This window comes from Nicotiana tabacum, chromosome 15, assembly GCF_000715075.1.
Source record: "Nicotiana tabacum cultivar K326 chromosome 15, ASM71507v2, whole genome shotgun sequence".
Lineage (NCBI taxonomy): Eukaryota > Viridiplantae > Streptophyta > Magnoliopsida > Solanales > Solanaceae > Nicotiana > Nicotiana tabacum.
This window is the reverse complement of record NC_134094.1, coordinates 98,018,087-98,035,175: the sequence shown is the minus strand read 5'-3', so window position 1 is coordinate 98,035,175 and position 17,089 is coordinate 98,018,087. Positions and strand designations below refer to the sequence as shown.

The window sequence follows — 17,089 nt, the reverse complement described above, 5'->3', positions numbered from 1 at the left end:
AGTTTGAATCATTCACTCGACTACTAAGCCTACAGGCTACTTTTATTTCGAGTTCGAGCAAGCACTCACTCGACCACTACAACTACGGGCTATATTACTTCAAGTTTGAATCACTCACTCAACTAATAAGCCTAAGGGCTACATTACTTCGAGTTCGAATCATTCACTCGACTACTAAGCCTACGGGCTACTTTTATTTCGAGTTTTTGCAAGCACCCATTATGCCTACGGGCTACATTACTTCTAGTTTGAATCATTCACTCGACTACTAAGCTTACGGGCTACTTCTATTTCGAGTTCGAGCAAGCACTCACTCGACTACTACACCTATGGGCTATATTACTTCGAGTTCAAATGACTCACTCAACTAATAAGCCTAAAGGCTACATTACTTCGAGTTCGAATCATTCACTCGAGTACTAAGCCTACGGGTTACTTTTATTTCGAGTTCGAGCAAGCACTCACTCGCCATTACGCCTACGGGCTACATTACTTCAAGTTCGAATCATTCACACGACTACTAAGCCTACGTGCTACTTCTATTTCGAGTTCGAGCAAGCACTCACTCGACCGATACGCCTACGGGCTATATTACTTCGAGTACGAATCACTCACTCAACTAATAAGCCTAAGGGCTACATTACTTCGAGTTCGAATCATTCACTCGACTACTAAACCTACGGGCTACTTCTATTTCAAGTTCGAGCAAGCACTCACTCGACCACTACGCCTACGGGCTATATTACTTCGAGTTCAAATCGCTCACTCAACTAATAAGCCTAATGGCTACATTAATTCGAGTTTGAATCATTCACTCGACTACTAAGCCTACGAGCTACTTTTATTTCGAGTTCGAGCAAGCACTCACTCGACCACTACGTCTACGAGCTATATTACTTTGAGTTCGAATCACTCACTCAACTAATAAGCCTAAGGTCTACATTACTTCGAGTTCGAATCATTCACTCGACTACTAAGCCTACGGGCTACTTTTATTTCAAGTTCGAGCAAGCACTCACTCGACCATTATGCCTACGGGCTACATTACTTCGAGTTCGAATCATTCGCTCGACTACTAAGCCTACGGGCTAATTTTATTTGGAGTTCGAGCAAGCACTCACTCGACCACTATGCCTACGGGCTATATTACTTCGAGTTCGAATCACTCACTCAACTAATAAGCCTAAGGGCTACATCACTTCAATTCAATCAATCACTCAACTCGACTACTAAGCCTATGGGCTACCTTATTTCAAGTTTGAGTAAGCACTCATTCGGTTATAAAGGCTACGAAGTCCAAATTCGATCAAATTGCCTAAATCCTTATGAAAACATCAACAAGGCATGAATAAAATCTTCACAAGGCAGGAAACAAAACAGAAGCAAGTCGGTAAACACACACACACACACACACACACACACACACACACACACACATATATATATATATATATATATATATATATATATATATATATATATATATATATATATATATATATATTTTTTACATAATTGATTATAACATAGAAACTAAGGGCTAAGCTTCTTGGTTATCTCCGGGAGCGGTCTCTTCTCTACCGGGCTCCCCCTCCCATTTTAGGATCCGCTCTTACTCCCATCATCATCATCATTATCATCATCATCATCATTGGAAGCCAAGGCTTCAACATCGGCTTCGAGTTCTTTAGCCCTTTTTATCTCTTCAGCGAGATCGAAACCTCGAGCATGGATCTCCTCGAGGGTCTCCCTCCGAGATCGGCACTAGCAAGTTCAGCGACCCAATGTGCCTAAGTATCGGTGGTCTCGGCTTCCTCTCTTGCTTGGACCTGGGCAGCTTCAGCATCGGCCCTATAGACGGCCACGAGTGCATCCGCATCGGCCTTTGCCTTTTCGGGGTTAGATTTGGCTCTGGCAAGTTCAGAGGCCAACCGAGCATCGAGCTCCTCTATTCTTCTTACTTGAACCGAGCTTTTTTCCTTCATACTTTGAAGTTGGTTTTCGGCCGATGATAATTGGGCTCGAGCAGCTTCTTTCTCTGCAGCAAAGCGGTCCATACCTTCTTTCCACTTCAAAGACTCTGCTTTTATCACATCGACCTCCTCACGGAGTTTCCCGATCATCTCAGTTTTCTGCTGCAGCTGTGAGACCGAAAAATTAGCCATCATTCCGGTATCGAGCCCATAGGCTTTTAAAAGTATCATTACATGCTCGGACAGATCGGTCTGATCTTGGTGAGCCTTGGCCAACTCACCTCGGAGGTCTTTTATTTCCTCTCCTCTTTGCCCTAAGAGGAGTTTAAGGGAGTTCCTCTCCTCCGTAACCCATTGAAGGTCGGACTCATATCGACGCAGCTCGGCTAGGGACTGAGAACATGCTTCTCGATGAACTGTCATGGCCTGCAAAGAAAGAATAAATGAAGTCAGAAAAGAAAAGAAAACATAAAGGTAATGCCAACAAAATAATTTATGGCTTACCTGATTCAAAGCATGCTTCACTCCATGAAAAAGATCTGATGCATCATTTGTACCGATAGCGTCCTCGACATCGGTAAACAGGTCACGAAAAGGATCCTCTCCATCATGAGGCATGTCTAGTTCGAGGGCCCCCAGAGCTTGGGCTTCCTGAATTGCCCCTGCGGAAAAAGCAGGGAAGGTGGGCAAGTCTTCGATTGCTACTGCACCAAGTGAATCACTTGGAGAATTCTCTTCGGTTCAAAGAGATTCGGGGAGAGACCCTTCAGACATATCCCCCATCAGTTGGCTTCAATAGGAAGCATCTTCGATCTCCAATAACTCAGGGACTCTGCCCGAATCTTTCTCTGATATATACTCAGTCTGAGGCGGAGCCTTATGAACCAACATCGATCCAGTTACCTGTGGAACGTCGGTGGTCTTCTTCGTTCGGGCCGCCAGCGCGGACCCATCATTTTCTTCTTCGTCGTCTTCATCCCTTAGACGTAGAACTGATTCTACGGTCAAAGGAATGGTATTCTTGTTCGGCTTACAAGCCGTCCTCTTCTTCGGTTTTGGATCTTCGGGAATGGAGGATCTTCTCCTCTTATTATCTTTCACCGACTTTGGGACAGAGGCCGAAGCCTCTTCCTCGACTGACGAGGGCCTCAAAACCGCATCTTTGCCCACACCTACATACAGAAAATTTTATTAAAGTGTATGGAAAGCATTTTGTTCGAACTACTAAAAAATATGAGAAAGGGACTTACCATGATCTTTGGCCTCCCATCGGCCCTTTGACAAGTCACGCCATGAGCGCTCGGCGTATGCAGAGGTTGAAACCAAATCCCATACCTAGTTCTTGAGATCGGGAACTGCACCGGGTATCCAGGGAACCGCTGCATCACAAAAAGGGTGATATTGGTTAGAAAAGAAATAAAAGGACAAAATAGTAGGAGATAACAGCAGAATTACACTTATGCTTCATGTTCCACTCTTCGGGAAAAGGCATCTTTTCATTCGGAATCAGGTCCGAAGTCCTTACTCGAACGAACCTGCCCATCCATCCTCGATCCATGTCCTTGTCTATGCTCTAGAACAGAGCCTGGGTAGTTCGACGTTGAAGTTTTATTAATCCTTCTCAAAAAAGGCGAGGATGGTACAATCTGATGAGATGATCGATTGTGAAAGGCCTCCCCTCGATTTTGTTCACAAAGTATCGGATCAAAATAACGATCCGCCAAAAAGAAGGATGGATCTGGCCTAGGGTTATTAGGTATTTACGATAAAAGTCTATGATAACAGGGTCGAGAGGACCTAACGTGAAAGGGTAAGTATACACACTTAAAAACCCTTTCACGTGAGTAGTAATATTTTCTTCAGGAGACGGCACTACCACTTCTTTGTTCTCCCAGTTACAATCTCTTTTTATATGCTCGATATACCCCCTCCCCCCCCCCCGGTTATCGAACAAATATATCTCGATGGGCTCACATCGGCCAGGAACCGGCGAACCTTTATCGAGTTAGAAATCAGAGGTTAGAACACACGCTGCCGAAACGCACTCCTCAGGCCATGGATCCACCAGTGTTTTGTCGGCGGCAGATTGGGAAGAAGAAGCTTTTTCTTTTTGGGGGACGGTTTTTGATGTCTTCACCATTTTTGGATTTAAAGAAGGTGACAAAGATTTGGTGGTTTAGAAGAAGAATTTTGCAGAAAAGAGTCACAGATCAGCGAATGAACTCATAAGAGTCGAAAAGGAACTTAAATTGTTTTTTGAAGATTGAAGACGTAAAAGTGATAAATAGTGGAAGAAAGGGCTATTTATAAATTGAAGCAATGACGGTTCAATATCAGCGGTGGCCGACCACCGTCTGACACGCATTAAATGCCTTGGTAAGCTAAACCGACAGACAACTATCATGGACGTCATGGTCGGGCTCGATGCAAACGTCAACGCATATCCAATCGAGCCATTGAGAAATCATATCGTTTGTCACCACATCCTTCCCGAGAATCGAGGAGACTATCTGTATACGGTCGAAATAGATTTCAGTCTTCGTACGATTGATCGAGGTCGAAACATAATGGATCGAAGAAAGACTTCGTAATATAGAGATGGGTTCCGAAGATGGTATGAACGAGCTTCAAATTTCAGGTATATGTCAAACACCGAGTTCGAAATCATTATCGAGCTCGGGTCCGAATCGAATTATGATGAGATGATTTCGAGCTTAAGGAGGCAGAGGCCAACCGATGCCGAGCCTGAATCATCACCTGATCCCGAGTCCACATCGAGCTCTAGAAGCAATACCGACCAGTACCGAGGCCGATCGAGCTCGAGCTCACGGACAAGAGCCGTTGCAAACACATTAAGGGAGAGAATCTCGGCGAAAATTAGGGAAAAACTGACTTATCATGGTTTCTCCACTATATATTTTTAATTATATCTAAAGTAAGATCCTCCACTATAAAGAGAATGACTACATTTCTGTAGAGGGCAGTTTTTTCTTTGCTTACATTGTAACTAAAGCACCATATACTCATATATTGAAGAGTTATTCCTTTAAGTTTCATACATTGATTCATCTTGATTAATCCTAAAAATTATCTTCTTTCCAACCTTGTTTATTTGGTATCCGTATTTAAGATTTGTATATATCCTCACGATTTGTATTAAGCTATACCACATATTCTTAGAACTACGTACAAATTCAACTCTATCCGTTTTTCGGGTAAACACAAGTCATATCAACCTATTAAATATATGTGTCACGCACACACGCAGTTAAAAGGAATTTTTTTTTTTTTCAAGTTGTGTTGTCAACTGCTACTTCTATTACCCTACAAATTGGAAAACATCGTGTATCCTTCTTGCATAACAACTCGAGGTCAAGTTTGTTCATTAATATTGTTAGCACTCAATTTATTGTACTTTTATAATCACTGAGTTCAAATATATTATTTGTTGATATTTTAGTGAATTTTAATTTTAAAGATATATTTATATATGATCTGCCTCGAAAATATCATATTCCGATGAACCTATTGCCTAAAGGACACATTCGCCATTGCATGGAAGGCACAATTTATCGTTTTGAATATGATAGAAAAAGTGATACATCAAGTTTATACTGCATTTTCTTATAAACATGTGATTTCCACGGCCATATTTTCTTTTCATCGCAAAGTACCATGCATGTTTCTGTTAGCTTCCACTGTTCTTTAGGTAATTATTTGTTACTTTTGCCTATAAGGTTATAAGCTGACTGCATGAAAAGTACCCCATATATATGAAGTATATAATTTAACTTGTCAAAGAAAATTCATTATCTTTTAGTACCCGATAGTAGAGAAATTCTTTACACAGTCAATCAGTCATTTAAAGTGTAATCCGACACAGATCAATAATATTTAGCCAACAATATTTAAAAAGAAAAATGAAGTTTATGCTCAATTCATTGTTATTTTACATTTTTCTGAGGGGTCTCGACTATGCACTTTTAGTGCTATTTATTCTTAAATTCGTGTGCAAACATGACCGTTTGTTTGCGTTTTTGTTTTAGAAACAATAGACATAACTGTCAAGATACAAAACTAACTCTTACAACAATTCCATATACAATCCTTCCAGAATGATATCCAATCAGTTAAAAGGAAAAAAGACAAAACATCATCGTATACTAGATACTCTTAAAAACAAGAGATAAATACGATGATGCAGTTCTACATGTACTGAACACGCTACTAACTAATTGCAGAGGTGAAAAGAAACGGAGTTTCCACTGTTTAATATCCAGGGAATACAGGCGGAGGTGGTGAAGCATAAATTGAACCAATGTTTGGTGGAAGGATAACATTTTCAAAGGGTGGAGGTGGAGACAACCTTGGAGGAGGAGGTGGTGGAGATTTTAGCGGTGGTGGTGGTGGAGGAGAATGAACCGGTGGTGGCGGTGGAGAGTGGACGGGTGGTGGTGGTGAAGAGTGGACTGGCGGTGGTGGTGGGGAATGCACAGGTGGCGGTGGAGAGCGAAGAGGTGGTGGTGGTGAATGTACTGGAGGCGGTGGTGAAAAGACTTGTGGTGGTGGAGAGGAAACAGGAGGAGGAGGAGGAGAATGAACAGGTGGCGGCAGAGACGATTTCAAAGGTGGTGGAGGAGGAGAAGCCTTCTTTAGGTTAGGTGGTGGAGTGAAAACTTGAGGCTTTGGAGATGGTTTAGGGGTGGGTGGTGACTTAGGGGTAGGTGGAGAAATAGGCTTTGGTTTAGGAGGTTGAGGTTGTGGCTTCTCTTTCTTTTCCTTATGAGGAAGAGATTTTGATGATGATGCTCCACATTTAGCCTTACTACAATCAATAGGTTTGCTCACAATAGGTTGACATTGTTTTTGAGACTTTTGTTTTGGTCTATCACGCAAACAATTATTAGTATCATCAAAAAACACATCTTTCCTCACATTTGGTTCACAACCTTTAGCCTCACCATTGAAGTAATTAAACGAAAACGTGAAATTCTTCAAACTTGGCAAACGACATAAATTCTCCGGCACAAAGCCAGTTAAGGTATTATGTGAAAGATCCAATTGTTCAACATGTGAAAGAGCATTAAGAGTCTTTGGTAAAATTCCAGAAAATGAATTCCCAGCAACATCAAACACCGTTATATTCTTTAACAACCCGACCTCAACAGGCAAACATCCACCTAAATCATTGTTCCTGAATACAATCTCGTCCAAGTTTGACATCTTTCCAATGCTGCTGGGAATACAACCATGGAATTTGTTATTAGCAAAGACAATAACAGAAGCCGAAGAATTTCCAATAGTCTCAGGAATGGTGGAGACGAATCGATTGTCATTCAAGAACAAAGCATCAAGATCTTTGTCAAACAATTGTGGTGGCAACTCTCCCTCAAAGTTGTTAAACCTTAAATCCAAGTATTTAAGGTTAGGCATGTTTAGAACAACCTTAGGAAAAGGACCAACAAGACGGTTGTTACTAAGATCTAACTCATGCATCAATCTAAGCCTAGAGAAACTCTCTGGAATAATTCCACAGAATCTATTGGAATTGAGATGGAACAAAGCTGCATCCGTCAATAATCCTAATTCTACAGGTAGATAGCCTGCTATATCTGCATGATTCAGATCAATCCCAGCAACAACAGTGACATTAGGATCATCTAAAGCCGGCGAACAAAAAACACCCTTGTACTTACAAACATGTGGACCTTTCCAATTGCTAGTGAATTTATAAGGGTCAGAATATACAGCTTCTTTCCATGCCTTTAATGCAATGTAGGCACGTCTAAACCTGGAATTCGGAAATGTGTAATTTACATGGACTTCAAATTCATAGTTATCGGGTAATTTACCATTTTCAGGTAGTGTTGAGAGTTGTCGCCGTGCAAGAAGTGATGCTTCATGGTCAGAGAGTGCAGCAGACAATGAAAACAGAATAGAGGAGAACAACAAAATGAAAAAACATCGATAGACCTGCATTTTTGGAGGAGAAGTTTGGAGTAACAAGCTGCCTCGGATGAACCCCAAGGCTGCCCTATGGAAGATGGTTTGCAAAAGGGACAGCTTCTAAAACAAGAAGAAAATTATGAAAGATAAAAAAAACTTCATCACACGAGAAATGACGATTGCTTTTTTTTTTTTTTTTTTTTTTTTGGGTGGGAGATGGGGTTGCAGATTATGGTCAAATTATGTCAATGCAGTGTTTGAATTGAGTCATTAAAACATTCTCTTGCATGAAGAAAAGGAGAGTATTTAGGGAACAAATGAGGGGCCAATGGTGATGAAGACTACAATGCATTTCACCAGAAAATAATAGAGGAAACAAAGATAAACCTTAAATTGCTCTAGGCCGTTGGTTGACACCTCAAAATAATAACAAAAAAAAAATGAATGGATTGTTTTACTGAGAGGTTTGGATGTTTACTTTAGATTAACATGATTTTCTTGGGCTATTAGTACTAATTAATGTAAATGTATATTATGGAATAAGAATGCATGATCGAATATTAATACTCCTAACATTTTTATACCCTGCGTCTACAACGATTAATGTAAGATAATACATTTGGTATAGAAATTTTACTATTTTTTGGTCTCTGAGGAGTTAAGCTTTGTAATATTTGGTATTTAATAACATAATAAATTTTTGGTTACCAATGGAATTTTTAATTTCTTTCTTTTCCTTATAATTAATGAGAGTCCTAAATTTTACATATAACGTTGTCTATTACCCATTTGTTGCTATCACTAACCAAGTTATTAGTCAGGAGCATGGTGCTAAAAATCTATTAACAGTAGCAGATTGCCGTAGGCCCGTAGCACATAGCTTTGCATGCCACAAAATACTACAAACAAACATTGCGAAAATGAATTGATAATTCTATCCATACAGAGCACTTCTGTGCAAGAACAGTCATGGATTATGAGTGGAGCTCAGAAATGTACTAAACATTCAGACATGTAAATGTCAAAGAGTCGGTATAATCTAATCTTCATAAACCAGTACACGTCAAAATTGCACAACCAACGAATTCCCTCCGTGTCAATTTTTGCCGCAAGACATTCCAATGTCAAGAAGCTTGACTTGCAGAGTGAATGGTAAAGGGCATAAAGTTATTCAACGAAAAGCTTTAGTCCAAATACCCGCAAAATTTCTTGAAAAATAATGTTACTGGATAGAACATACTCATCACCGAAGAAACTGCATGCCAACTTCCACGAGGAAATGTCATTTAGTAATCCCTCAGTTAGACGGTCTCTGGCATGCAACAAACAACTGCCAACTGATAAAAGCAATTAGCAATGAGCTGAACAGTTCAAAGCCTACCACTTTTGGAAGGTGCCAACCCAAGCCTCGCCTCAGATAACTGCAAACACCATATCAATGGCTTAGCAAGTCTGTCTTTTGAATCAGCCACGAAAAAAGACAAAGAAAAGACAAGCAATTGTTCTCTTTGAAGAGAAGTTATTGCTTCCAGATCAGGCTGTCAGCTTTAAAATCCAGGTCAAATTAATGCTGGACAAATAATTGCTAATTTTAGCAATGCAAACTGACTCCCTATCCTAACATTTTGTCATTTGGCTTCTCGAGCATAAAAAATGTTTTTCACAAAACAATTATGTGCAAAGGGCCGCATAGAGTTGGTTTGTATTATTAGATAGAGACAACTAAAATAGATTGAGCTGGTCTATTTTTGTAGTAAAAAGATGTCTGTAAAATGCATTTTGCTAATTGATATCCCCCTTATTTCTGGCCATAGCTACTATCACTGTACACAAGAAATATTTTAGTACTAATGCATCTTTTCAAAGCAGTAGAAGCATTTGTACTGCTTCATTCATGTGAAGCAGCTACTTAAGATTTAGATTCATTCTGAATAAATGCACTATAATAAGAACAGACCTGGTTATGGATGGCATTGTTGCCACAATCCCAGCACATGCATATATGATGGGGATCAATGTCTTGGGTTTATTTTTCCGAAGCCACATTAGAGAACCCAATGCTGCAAGTGATATACTGAAAACCTGAAGTAAGACCAAAAGTTAAAGTCGAAAACAAGAAACGATAGGAAGGACATGACAAACTTCATTATGACTCCATATTATCTAATGATATATGATTTTAAAGTTTTATACAGTGAAGACTGTTTTTTTTTTTTGCCTCCACCGGAATTTGAACCTGAGACCTCATGGTTCTCACCCACTTCATTGACCGCTAGGCCACACCCTTAAGTGCAGTGAAGACAGTTCTCTTTTCCTTCTTTGCTTTTATTTGTTTTCCTTGGGGGAAGGGGTTTCTGGGCTTGAGTATTTGGGAGAAGGAGGTGCTGCACTGCAAAGGCTAACTAGTTAACGAGGAAGAATAAATTGTACCAAATTTGCATTAGCTTCAAGGCCTTGCAAGATGTAGTCCCATGTGAACTCCAATCCTCTAGCACCCACCCAAAGAGGAGCCAATCTATGCAGAACAGAATCAGCAAAAGCCCACCCTGTGAACACAAAAAAAAAATAATGCTAAGTAAGTTACAGCAACTTCTAAAGCACGGATATTCATTGGTTTCATTTTTATACATAAATTTGTTTCAATTGCTACTCCCTGGTTTAACCTAACCAAAAAAAATAAAAAATAAAAATTAAAGGGTCGGATGGAGGTAGATCCTAAGCCTCTCATTCAGCATTTTCTTTTTATCACAACCAGTGTACCACAATAAGATCACCATGATGGAACTAAGACAATTATGTCCAACAAACGAGAAAAATACTATTACCATGTTTCCCCTTCTTAACTTGCCATACTGTGATTGGAACTCCCATTCTCAGTTGTTAGACTCCTTTGACCAATTATATCTGCACTTTTAGTAAAATGATGCAATATGACTTTACCTTTTCAAGTTTGTGCTTTGACAAACTTTGCCACAAGTATGATCTGTCAGTGATTAAAGACACTAGTCCAATTTCTATTCACCCTCAGATACTTTGTCTGGCAACCCACTTATTATTAATATAATTCAAGAACTTGTGTTTTGGTACAAAGTATACATTCAAGAATCAGGTAGTCACACCAACCATAACTTATTAACATACTATCTTCTCATGTAGCTCATTCAACCACAAAGCTTCAAGCACCCAAACCATTACAGAAGAAGTTAACATAGATAAGGTGGAAAATTCAGCCAATGACACCTATTATCATTTATCTGCCTTCCATTTTATAATACTCTTTTACCTTCTGAAGAATCCAATGAATCAATTAAAAAAGGTATTAACCAAATCGCATAGACCAACATTTTGAAACAAAGCTGACTTGTCAGGCTAAATAGGTCTTATCACCCAGTAATCAAAATCTGACTGTTATTTCAATTCAGGCAAAAGTAAATCATACTCACCAAGTCCAACAGCTTGAAACTTATGATTCTGTGAAATATTTCTGTGTGTTAACTGTGTCATAGCAAAGTATAGGCCCGCAACATCTATAAACCCGAATACGGCCTTCAACAATTCCTACAAAAGGGAAAGGTGCATTTCACAATCAGCTATTAGCAAATGTTTTCTGAAAAAAAAACTAACAGAAAACCATCACTAAATTGCAAATAGGATTTAACTTTTTTTGCTAGACATCAGGCATTCTTGCCAGGAAAAAGAAAGGACACCAAAGATCAACCTATTGAAAAGCTTTTGGTGTATGGAACACATGAAGAGAACATACTTTGACCATTTGATTCATCATTTGTCCAAGTTTCTCTAACACAGTAAAAGATTAAATTTTCCTTTCATTAGTTTCAATTGAACCAACCGAAATGCTTTGATTTCCCGTTTGTTTCGGTTTTTCCTTGCTCAGCATGAATCCAAATTCCTAGGAAAGAAACCAAAAGAAACATTCCTCCTACCATGCTGAAACAATGAAAAGAGAAAATCGGAAGGGGCGGCTTTGTGGTTTCTAATTGAGTGTTTCTCACCAAGTTCCAATTTCTCGGGTCATCCAACTCTGCTAGATGGATAAAGCAAATGGTTGGGGAAAAGGATGGTTGAAGAAAAAGAAGACTCAAAAGTACTTCAAGCCCAGTCTATAAGCAAACCTACACTTAAACAAGCCATGAAATATGGGTCGTCTATAGACAGTTAAATTCAATTGTGTTTAACCCATACAAATAAGATCTGTATTTATCAGTAGCTGTTGAAGAACCAAACCAAAAGCCATGGGTTCCTATCAATCTTAATAAGAAAGAAGACATGATCGGAAAAGTTTATAAGCTGCAGGTTTCTCATTCAGACAAGGAAGCTTTCGACATGCCCTGCCGCCGGGATGAGTTTAAGGTAAAAATAAAAAAAATAAGAGGGGGCTGGGGTGTGATAAAGGCCAGCAATCCTATTTTACTGAAGCTATGAGTATCTATTATAGAAGAAACATGAAATATACAAATTGATCCTTGATAGTAAGACGAGCAAAACTTCCAAAAATAAGATGATAGTGGTTATGATAACGGAAACATATTAAAAGGGGGATACTACATTACCTGATATGGATCAAAACTGTCGCTTTCAGATACATTAAGAAATGTTGCTAGACAAACTAGCTGAAAAGAAAAGAAGCTAAATGAGCTCAATGGGGATACCAAAAGGAATAAAATAAACAAAAATAGCATGATCCAGCAAACTAAGTTCATATTCTTTGACATTGTTTCTGGTTAAATTGGTACTTAGAGCTTAAAACTCAATTCATCTCTCAGTTTCTCTTTTTCATGTTCTTGATGGAGAGAGCTAATTCCATTTAGTAAAAATAGGTAATGAATCCATAGTCATGGCATAATCGAGCAGTAGTTATTGACCTTTACTAGTGCGGTAACAAGGTAAACAACAGCAGCTCTTATTGAAGTCCACAGTGTGTCATACTCGGACCTGCATAGAAACACCTTAGTTTCAACCTTTGTTTAAAATTTCCTTTTCAAAAAAAAAAAAAGTTCTGTTCAAAATTATGGTATTGGTTAAAAGAGGCCTCCCTTCCATGTCATGGAATGTGTCACAATTGAACATCAAGGTCATAAGATGATGACCTAATTCTAAAATTATAGAATCAATAGATAAAGGAACATAGCAACTCACTCAAGAAGGACAGATTTATATCATACGTAACAGCAGTACAATATGATTAATTTTGAAAGCAGACCATGAAAGTGATGGAGTAGACAGAATACTATTAAGCGTCAGATTTAAGTATTAAAGTCTAAAGTCTAAACATCGCCACACCGGCAAACAAGAGGCAAAAAGTTAAGGATACCCTGATGCAATTGCCATCACTCTTGCACATCTTTAAAAAATTAAAAGCAAGGAAAGGAACAAATGCCCAAAAGAAAGGCCATAATCCTCTGCTTTGATTCTTACTTCTTATTAGCAAAAGATGGTAGTAAGATTAAACAGAAAAAGAAGGTCTAAGAAAGGCCTAGCTGCATAAGTGTATCTAGATATATATGCTCGATCCAACATTAATCAGATAAACAGAAAATATCAATCTTAAGAGACAAAATAACCCAAAGCACCTCCCTAGTCCTTTTTCAATAACCATGGTGTTCGGGCCAGCTTGCGCGCACCTCGACTAATTACACGGGATACCTGCCACCTCCCCGGTCCTTTATCCCACATAGTATGAAAAATTTCTTATCTAGTGTATGCATCAAACCAATAAATGCATCAATTTTTGCATCAACTTTTGCCACTTAACCATGGTTAACAATACACTTAAAACTTCAAATACTATGAAAAAACACTTAAGCATTGATGACAACGACTCATGAAGAAAAAGAACGAATGTTAAGCCATAACCAATAACAATGTTTAATCATATAACCTAAAAAGATAGCATCTTTTCAATAATTTAATAAATATTACCCATAAATGTAACTTTTTAAACTGCCAGTAAATCATAAGAGAAAATACAGTTTACTAAATTGCATATAATAACACTAAACATGAAACCCCCAAAAGAAATAACTCAAAACATTAACTCCTACAATAAAAAATGCTAAATTCAGAGCATATCAAGCTGCCAGTAAATCATAAGAGAAAATACAGTTTACTAAATTGCATATAATAACACTAAACATGAAACCCCAAAAGAAATAACTCAACCAAAAACATAAGAAAACCAAAGCGAATTTGCATCGACGCAGATCGAAATCATTCTTGAAAAAATAACTAAGTTTGGGCTATTTAAGAAGAAGAAGAACGTACAAAGGGGTAGCAGAGTAATAGACAGCATGAGGTCCGAAAGTTAGGATTGCACAGTTGAAAAAGTGGAACATCGTCATCTTCCCTTCTCCTGATGACAAGTAGAGTAGAGTAGAGGAGATCTCAATTCTCAAACCAAGTTAGCTCTTCTTTTTTGACAAGTCTTCCTGCTTCAGATGGATCTGCTTAACTGGGCTTTTCGATCCACCTTATTGGGCCACTTCTCTTTGGATATGGGCCCTGCACGGTTTACATGGGCTTTGAAATCAAATTAGAAAACAATTTCATAACTAGCTGTCTAGAAGTGCTTGCACCCAGCTGTACTTTCTGATATTACATCCCGTTAGCCAAACTAATTTACAACAGCTAGACAAATCTGTGTTAAAAATTAAGACGACAACAACAACAATATACCCAATATAATTTCACAAGTGAGGTTTGGAAAGGGTAGTGTGTATGCAAACCTTACCCCTACCTGGAGAGGTGCAGAGGCTGTTTCCGATAGACCCCCGGCTCAAGATAAGGTGGAAAAGAAGAAAAGGAAAAAAGAAGAAGAAGAAAGAGGGGGAGAAAGAAAGACGAGGGAGACAAAAGACGATAAGAAAAAAGAGGAGAAAAAGTAGCATCAGATAGTAACAATCAGGGAGCAACAATTTTCAGTAAAAGGGAGAAAGTGTAGCATCAAATAGTAACAATCAGGGAACAACAATTTCCAGTAGCAATTTTCAAAATCAATGGACGAGGTTGATAAGTACCATATATAATAACAAACTAAAAGGAAGTAACTTTCAACCAACAACAAGAATAATACTACTACTGCTGGTAAACCTATGAGAAACTCACAATTACTTGTCAACCCACCACCTTAATCCTCGACCTTTACACCTTCCTATCGCTAGTCATGCCCTCGGTTAGGTGAAGCACCGACATGTTCTGCCTAATCACCTCTCCCTAATACTTTTTTGGCCTACCCCTGCCCTTCCTCAAGCCCGCCATGGCCAACCTCTCACACCTCCTGATCGGGGCATCTATGTCTCTCCTTCTCACATCGCAGCCTCGATTCCCGCTACTTGGCTTCCACGGATGTCACTCTCACCTTGTCCCTAATAACTTCATTTCTGATCTTGTCTATCCTGGTATGTCCACACATCCATCTCAACATCCTAATTTCAGCTACGCTCATCTTCTTGACGGGCCAACACTCAGTTCCATACAACATAGCCGGTCTAACTACCACCCTGTAAAAATTTTCCTTAAGTCTAGGCAGCACATTCTTATCGCATAAAACCCCTGAAGCTAGCCTTCATCTCATCCAACCCGCTCCAATGCGGTGGGTAACATCCTCGTCAATCTCTCTGTTGCCTTGGATTATATACCCAAGATACTTGAAGCTATCTCTCGTAGGAATAACTTGGGTATCAATCTTTACTTCCACTTCTTCTTCATGCCTCTCATCACTAAACTTGCACTCCAAGTATTCAGTTTTCGACCTACTCAACTTGAAACCTTTCGACTCCAGCGTCTGTCTCCAAACTTCTAACCTAGCATTAATACTCCATCGCGCCTCGTCAATCAGAACTTTGTCGTCAACAAATAACATACACCATGGCACCCTCCATTGTATGTGTCGTGTCAGCACATCCAACGCTAGGGCAAACAAAAACGGGCTAAGGCATGATTCTTGATGCAACCCCAACTCCATAGGGAAATGTTCTGAGTCTCCTCCTGCATTCCTCACCCCGAGTCTTAGCACCTTCGTACATGTCCTTAATCACCCTAATGTACGCTACCAGGACTCCGCTAACCTCCAAACATCTCCATAGCACCTCCCTCGGGACTTTGTCATAAGCCTTCTCAAGGTTAATTAACACCATGTGCAAATCCTTTTTCCTCTCCCTATACTGCTCCACCGATCGTCTCACAAGGTGAATGACTTCTGAAGTTGACCGTTCCGGCATAAATTCGAACTGGTTCTCAGAGATAGATACACATGTCCTCACTCTCTGCTCCACCACCCTCTCCAAAACCTTCATAGTGTGACTTAGCAGCTTGATACCCCAATAGTTATTGCAGTTCTGGATATCACCTTTGTTTTTTACAACAGAATCATCAAACTCTACCTCCAATCTTCGGGCATCTTCTTCGTCTTGAAAATGACGTTAAACAGGCTAGTAAGCCACTCCAAGCCTACCATACTCGCTACTTTCCAAAATTCCATCGGGATCTCGCCAGGCCCAGTCGCCTTACCCCTGCTCATCTTCTGTATTGCCACATCAACCTCCTCGCATTTAATACCCCTACAAAACCCAAAATCTCTCCGACTCTCTGAGTTCTCCAACTCGCCCAACACGATGTTCCTATCCCCTTCCTCTTTTAAGAGTCTATGGAAGTACTCCTACCATCTACGCCTGATACATGCCTCTTCCACCAATACCTTACCATATTCATCTTTGATGCACCTCACTCGATCCAAGTCTCGGGCCTTCATCTCCCTAATATTGACTAACTTGTACAGGTTCATATCCCCTCCTTTGCCCCTAAGACCATCATTCAATCTTCCAAAAGCTGCAGTCTTAGCCGTTGTGACCGCGAGCACCCTCTCTCGTTGCATTCTTATAACACTCCATATAAGACCTCCGCTCTTCCTCGTTCGTGCTCCCCACTAGCTTCATATACACCGCTTTCTTAGCTTCTACTTTTCCTTGGACCTCTCCATTCCACCACCAGTTCCTTTATGGCCACCCGAGTAACCCTTCGAGACCCTTAACACCTCCCTAACAGCTTCCCTAATGCAGTTCGCTGTCGTTATCCACATACTACCCGCGTCCCTTTTACTACTTCAGGCCCCCATAGCCAACAGTTTCTCCCCCAACTCCTGAGCCTTTCCCTTA

General features: G+C 39.8%; 3 protein-coding genes across 3 annotated transcripts; all 3 read right to left on the bottom strand.

The window, feature by feature from the left end:
- Nucleotides 1–6,055: 6,055 nt before the first annotated feature.
- LOC107832271 (pollen-specific leucine-rich repeat extensin-like protein 1) lies at nucleotides 6,056–8,054 on the bottom strand. Its single transcript, XM_016660086.2, has one exon. It carries the CDS (start codon nucleotides 7,950–7,952, stop codon nucleotides 6,243–6,245), a length of 1,710 nt encoding a protein of 569 aa, XP_016515572.1. The 5' UTR covers nucleotides 7,953–8,054; the 3' UTR covers nucleotides 6,056–6,242.
- Nucleotides 8,055–8,748: 694 nt separating this feature from the next.
- On the bottom strand, nucleotides 8,749–14,362 carry LOC107832272 (uncharacterized). The gene is made up of 7 exons (XM_016660088.2): nucleotides 14,202–14,362; nucleotides 12,803–12,872; nucleotides 12,491–12,550; nucleotides 11,363–11,477; nucleotides 10,350–10,465; nucleotides 9,877–10,001; nucleotides 8,749–9,340 (listed from the first exon to the last, which is right to left on the bottom strand). Exons 1-7 carry the CDS (start codon nucleotides 14,276–14,278, stop codon nucleotides 9,217–9,219), a joined length of 687 nt encoding a protein of 228 aa, XP_016515574.1. The 5' UTR covers nucleotides 14,279–14,362; the 3' UTR covers nucleotides 8,749–9,216.
- Nucleotides 14,363–15,501: 1,139 nt separating this feature from the next.
- On the bottom strand, nucleotides 15,502–16,809 carry LOC142169750 (uncharacterized). Its single transcript, XM_075231656.1, has 3 exons — nucleotides 16,614–16,809; nucleotides 15,952–16,344; nucleotides 15,502–15,845 (listed from the first exon to the last, which is right to left on the bottom strand). Exons 1-3 carry the CDS (start codon nucleotides 16,807–16,809, stop codon nucleotides 15,502–15,504), a joined length of 933 nt encoding a protein of 310 aa, XP_075087757.1.
- Nucleotides 16,810–17,089: the final 280 nt, after the last annotated feature.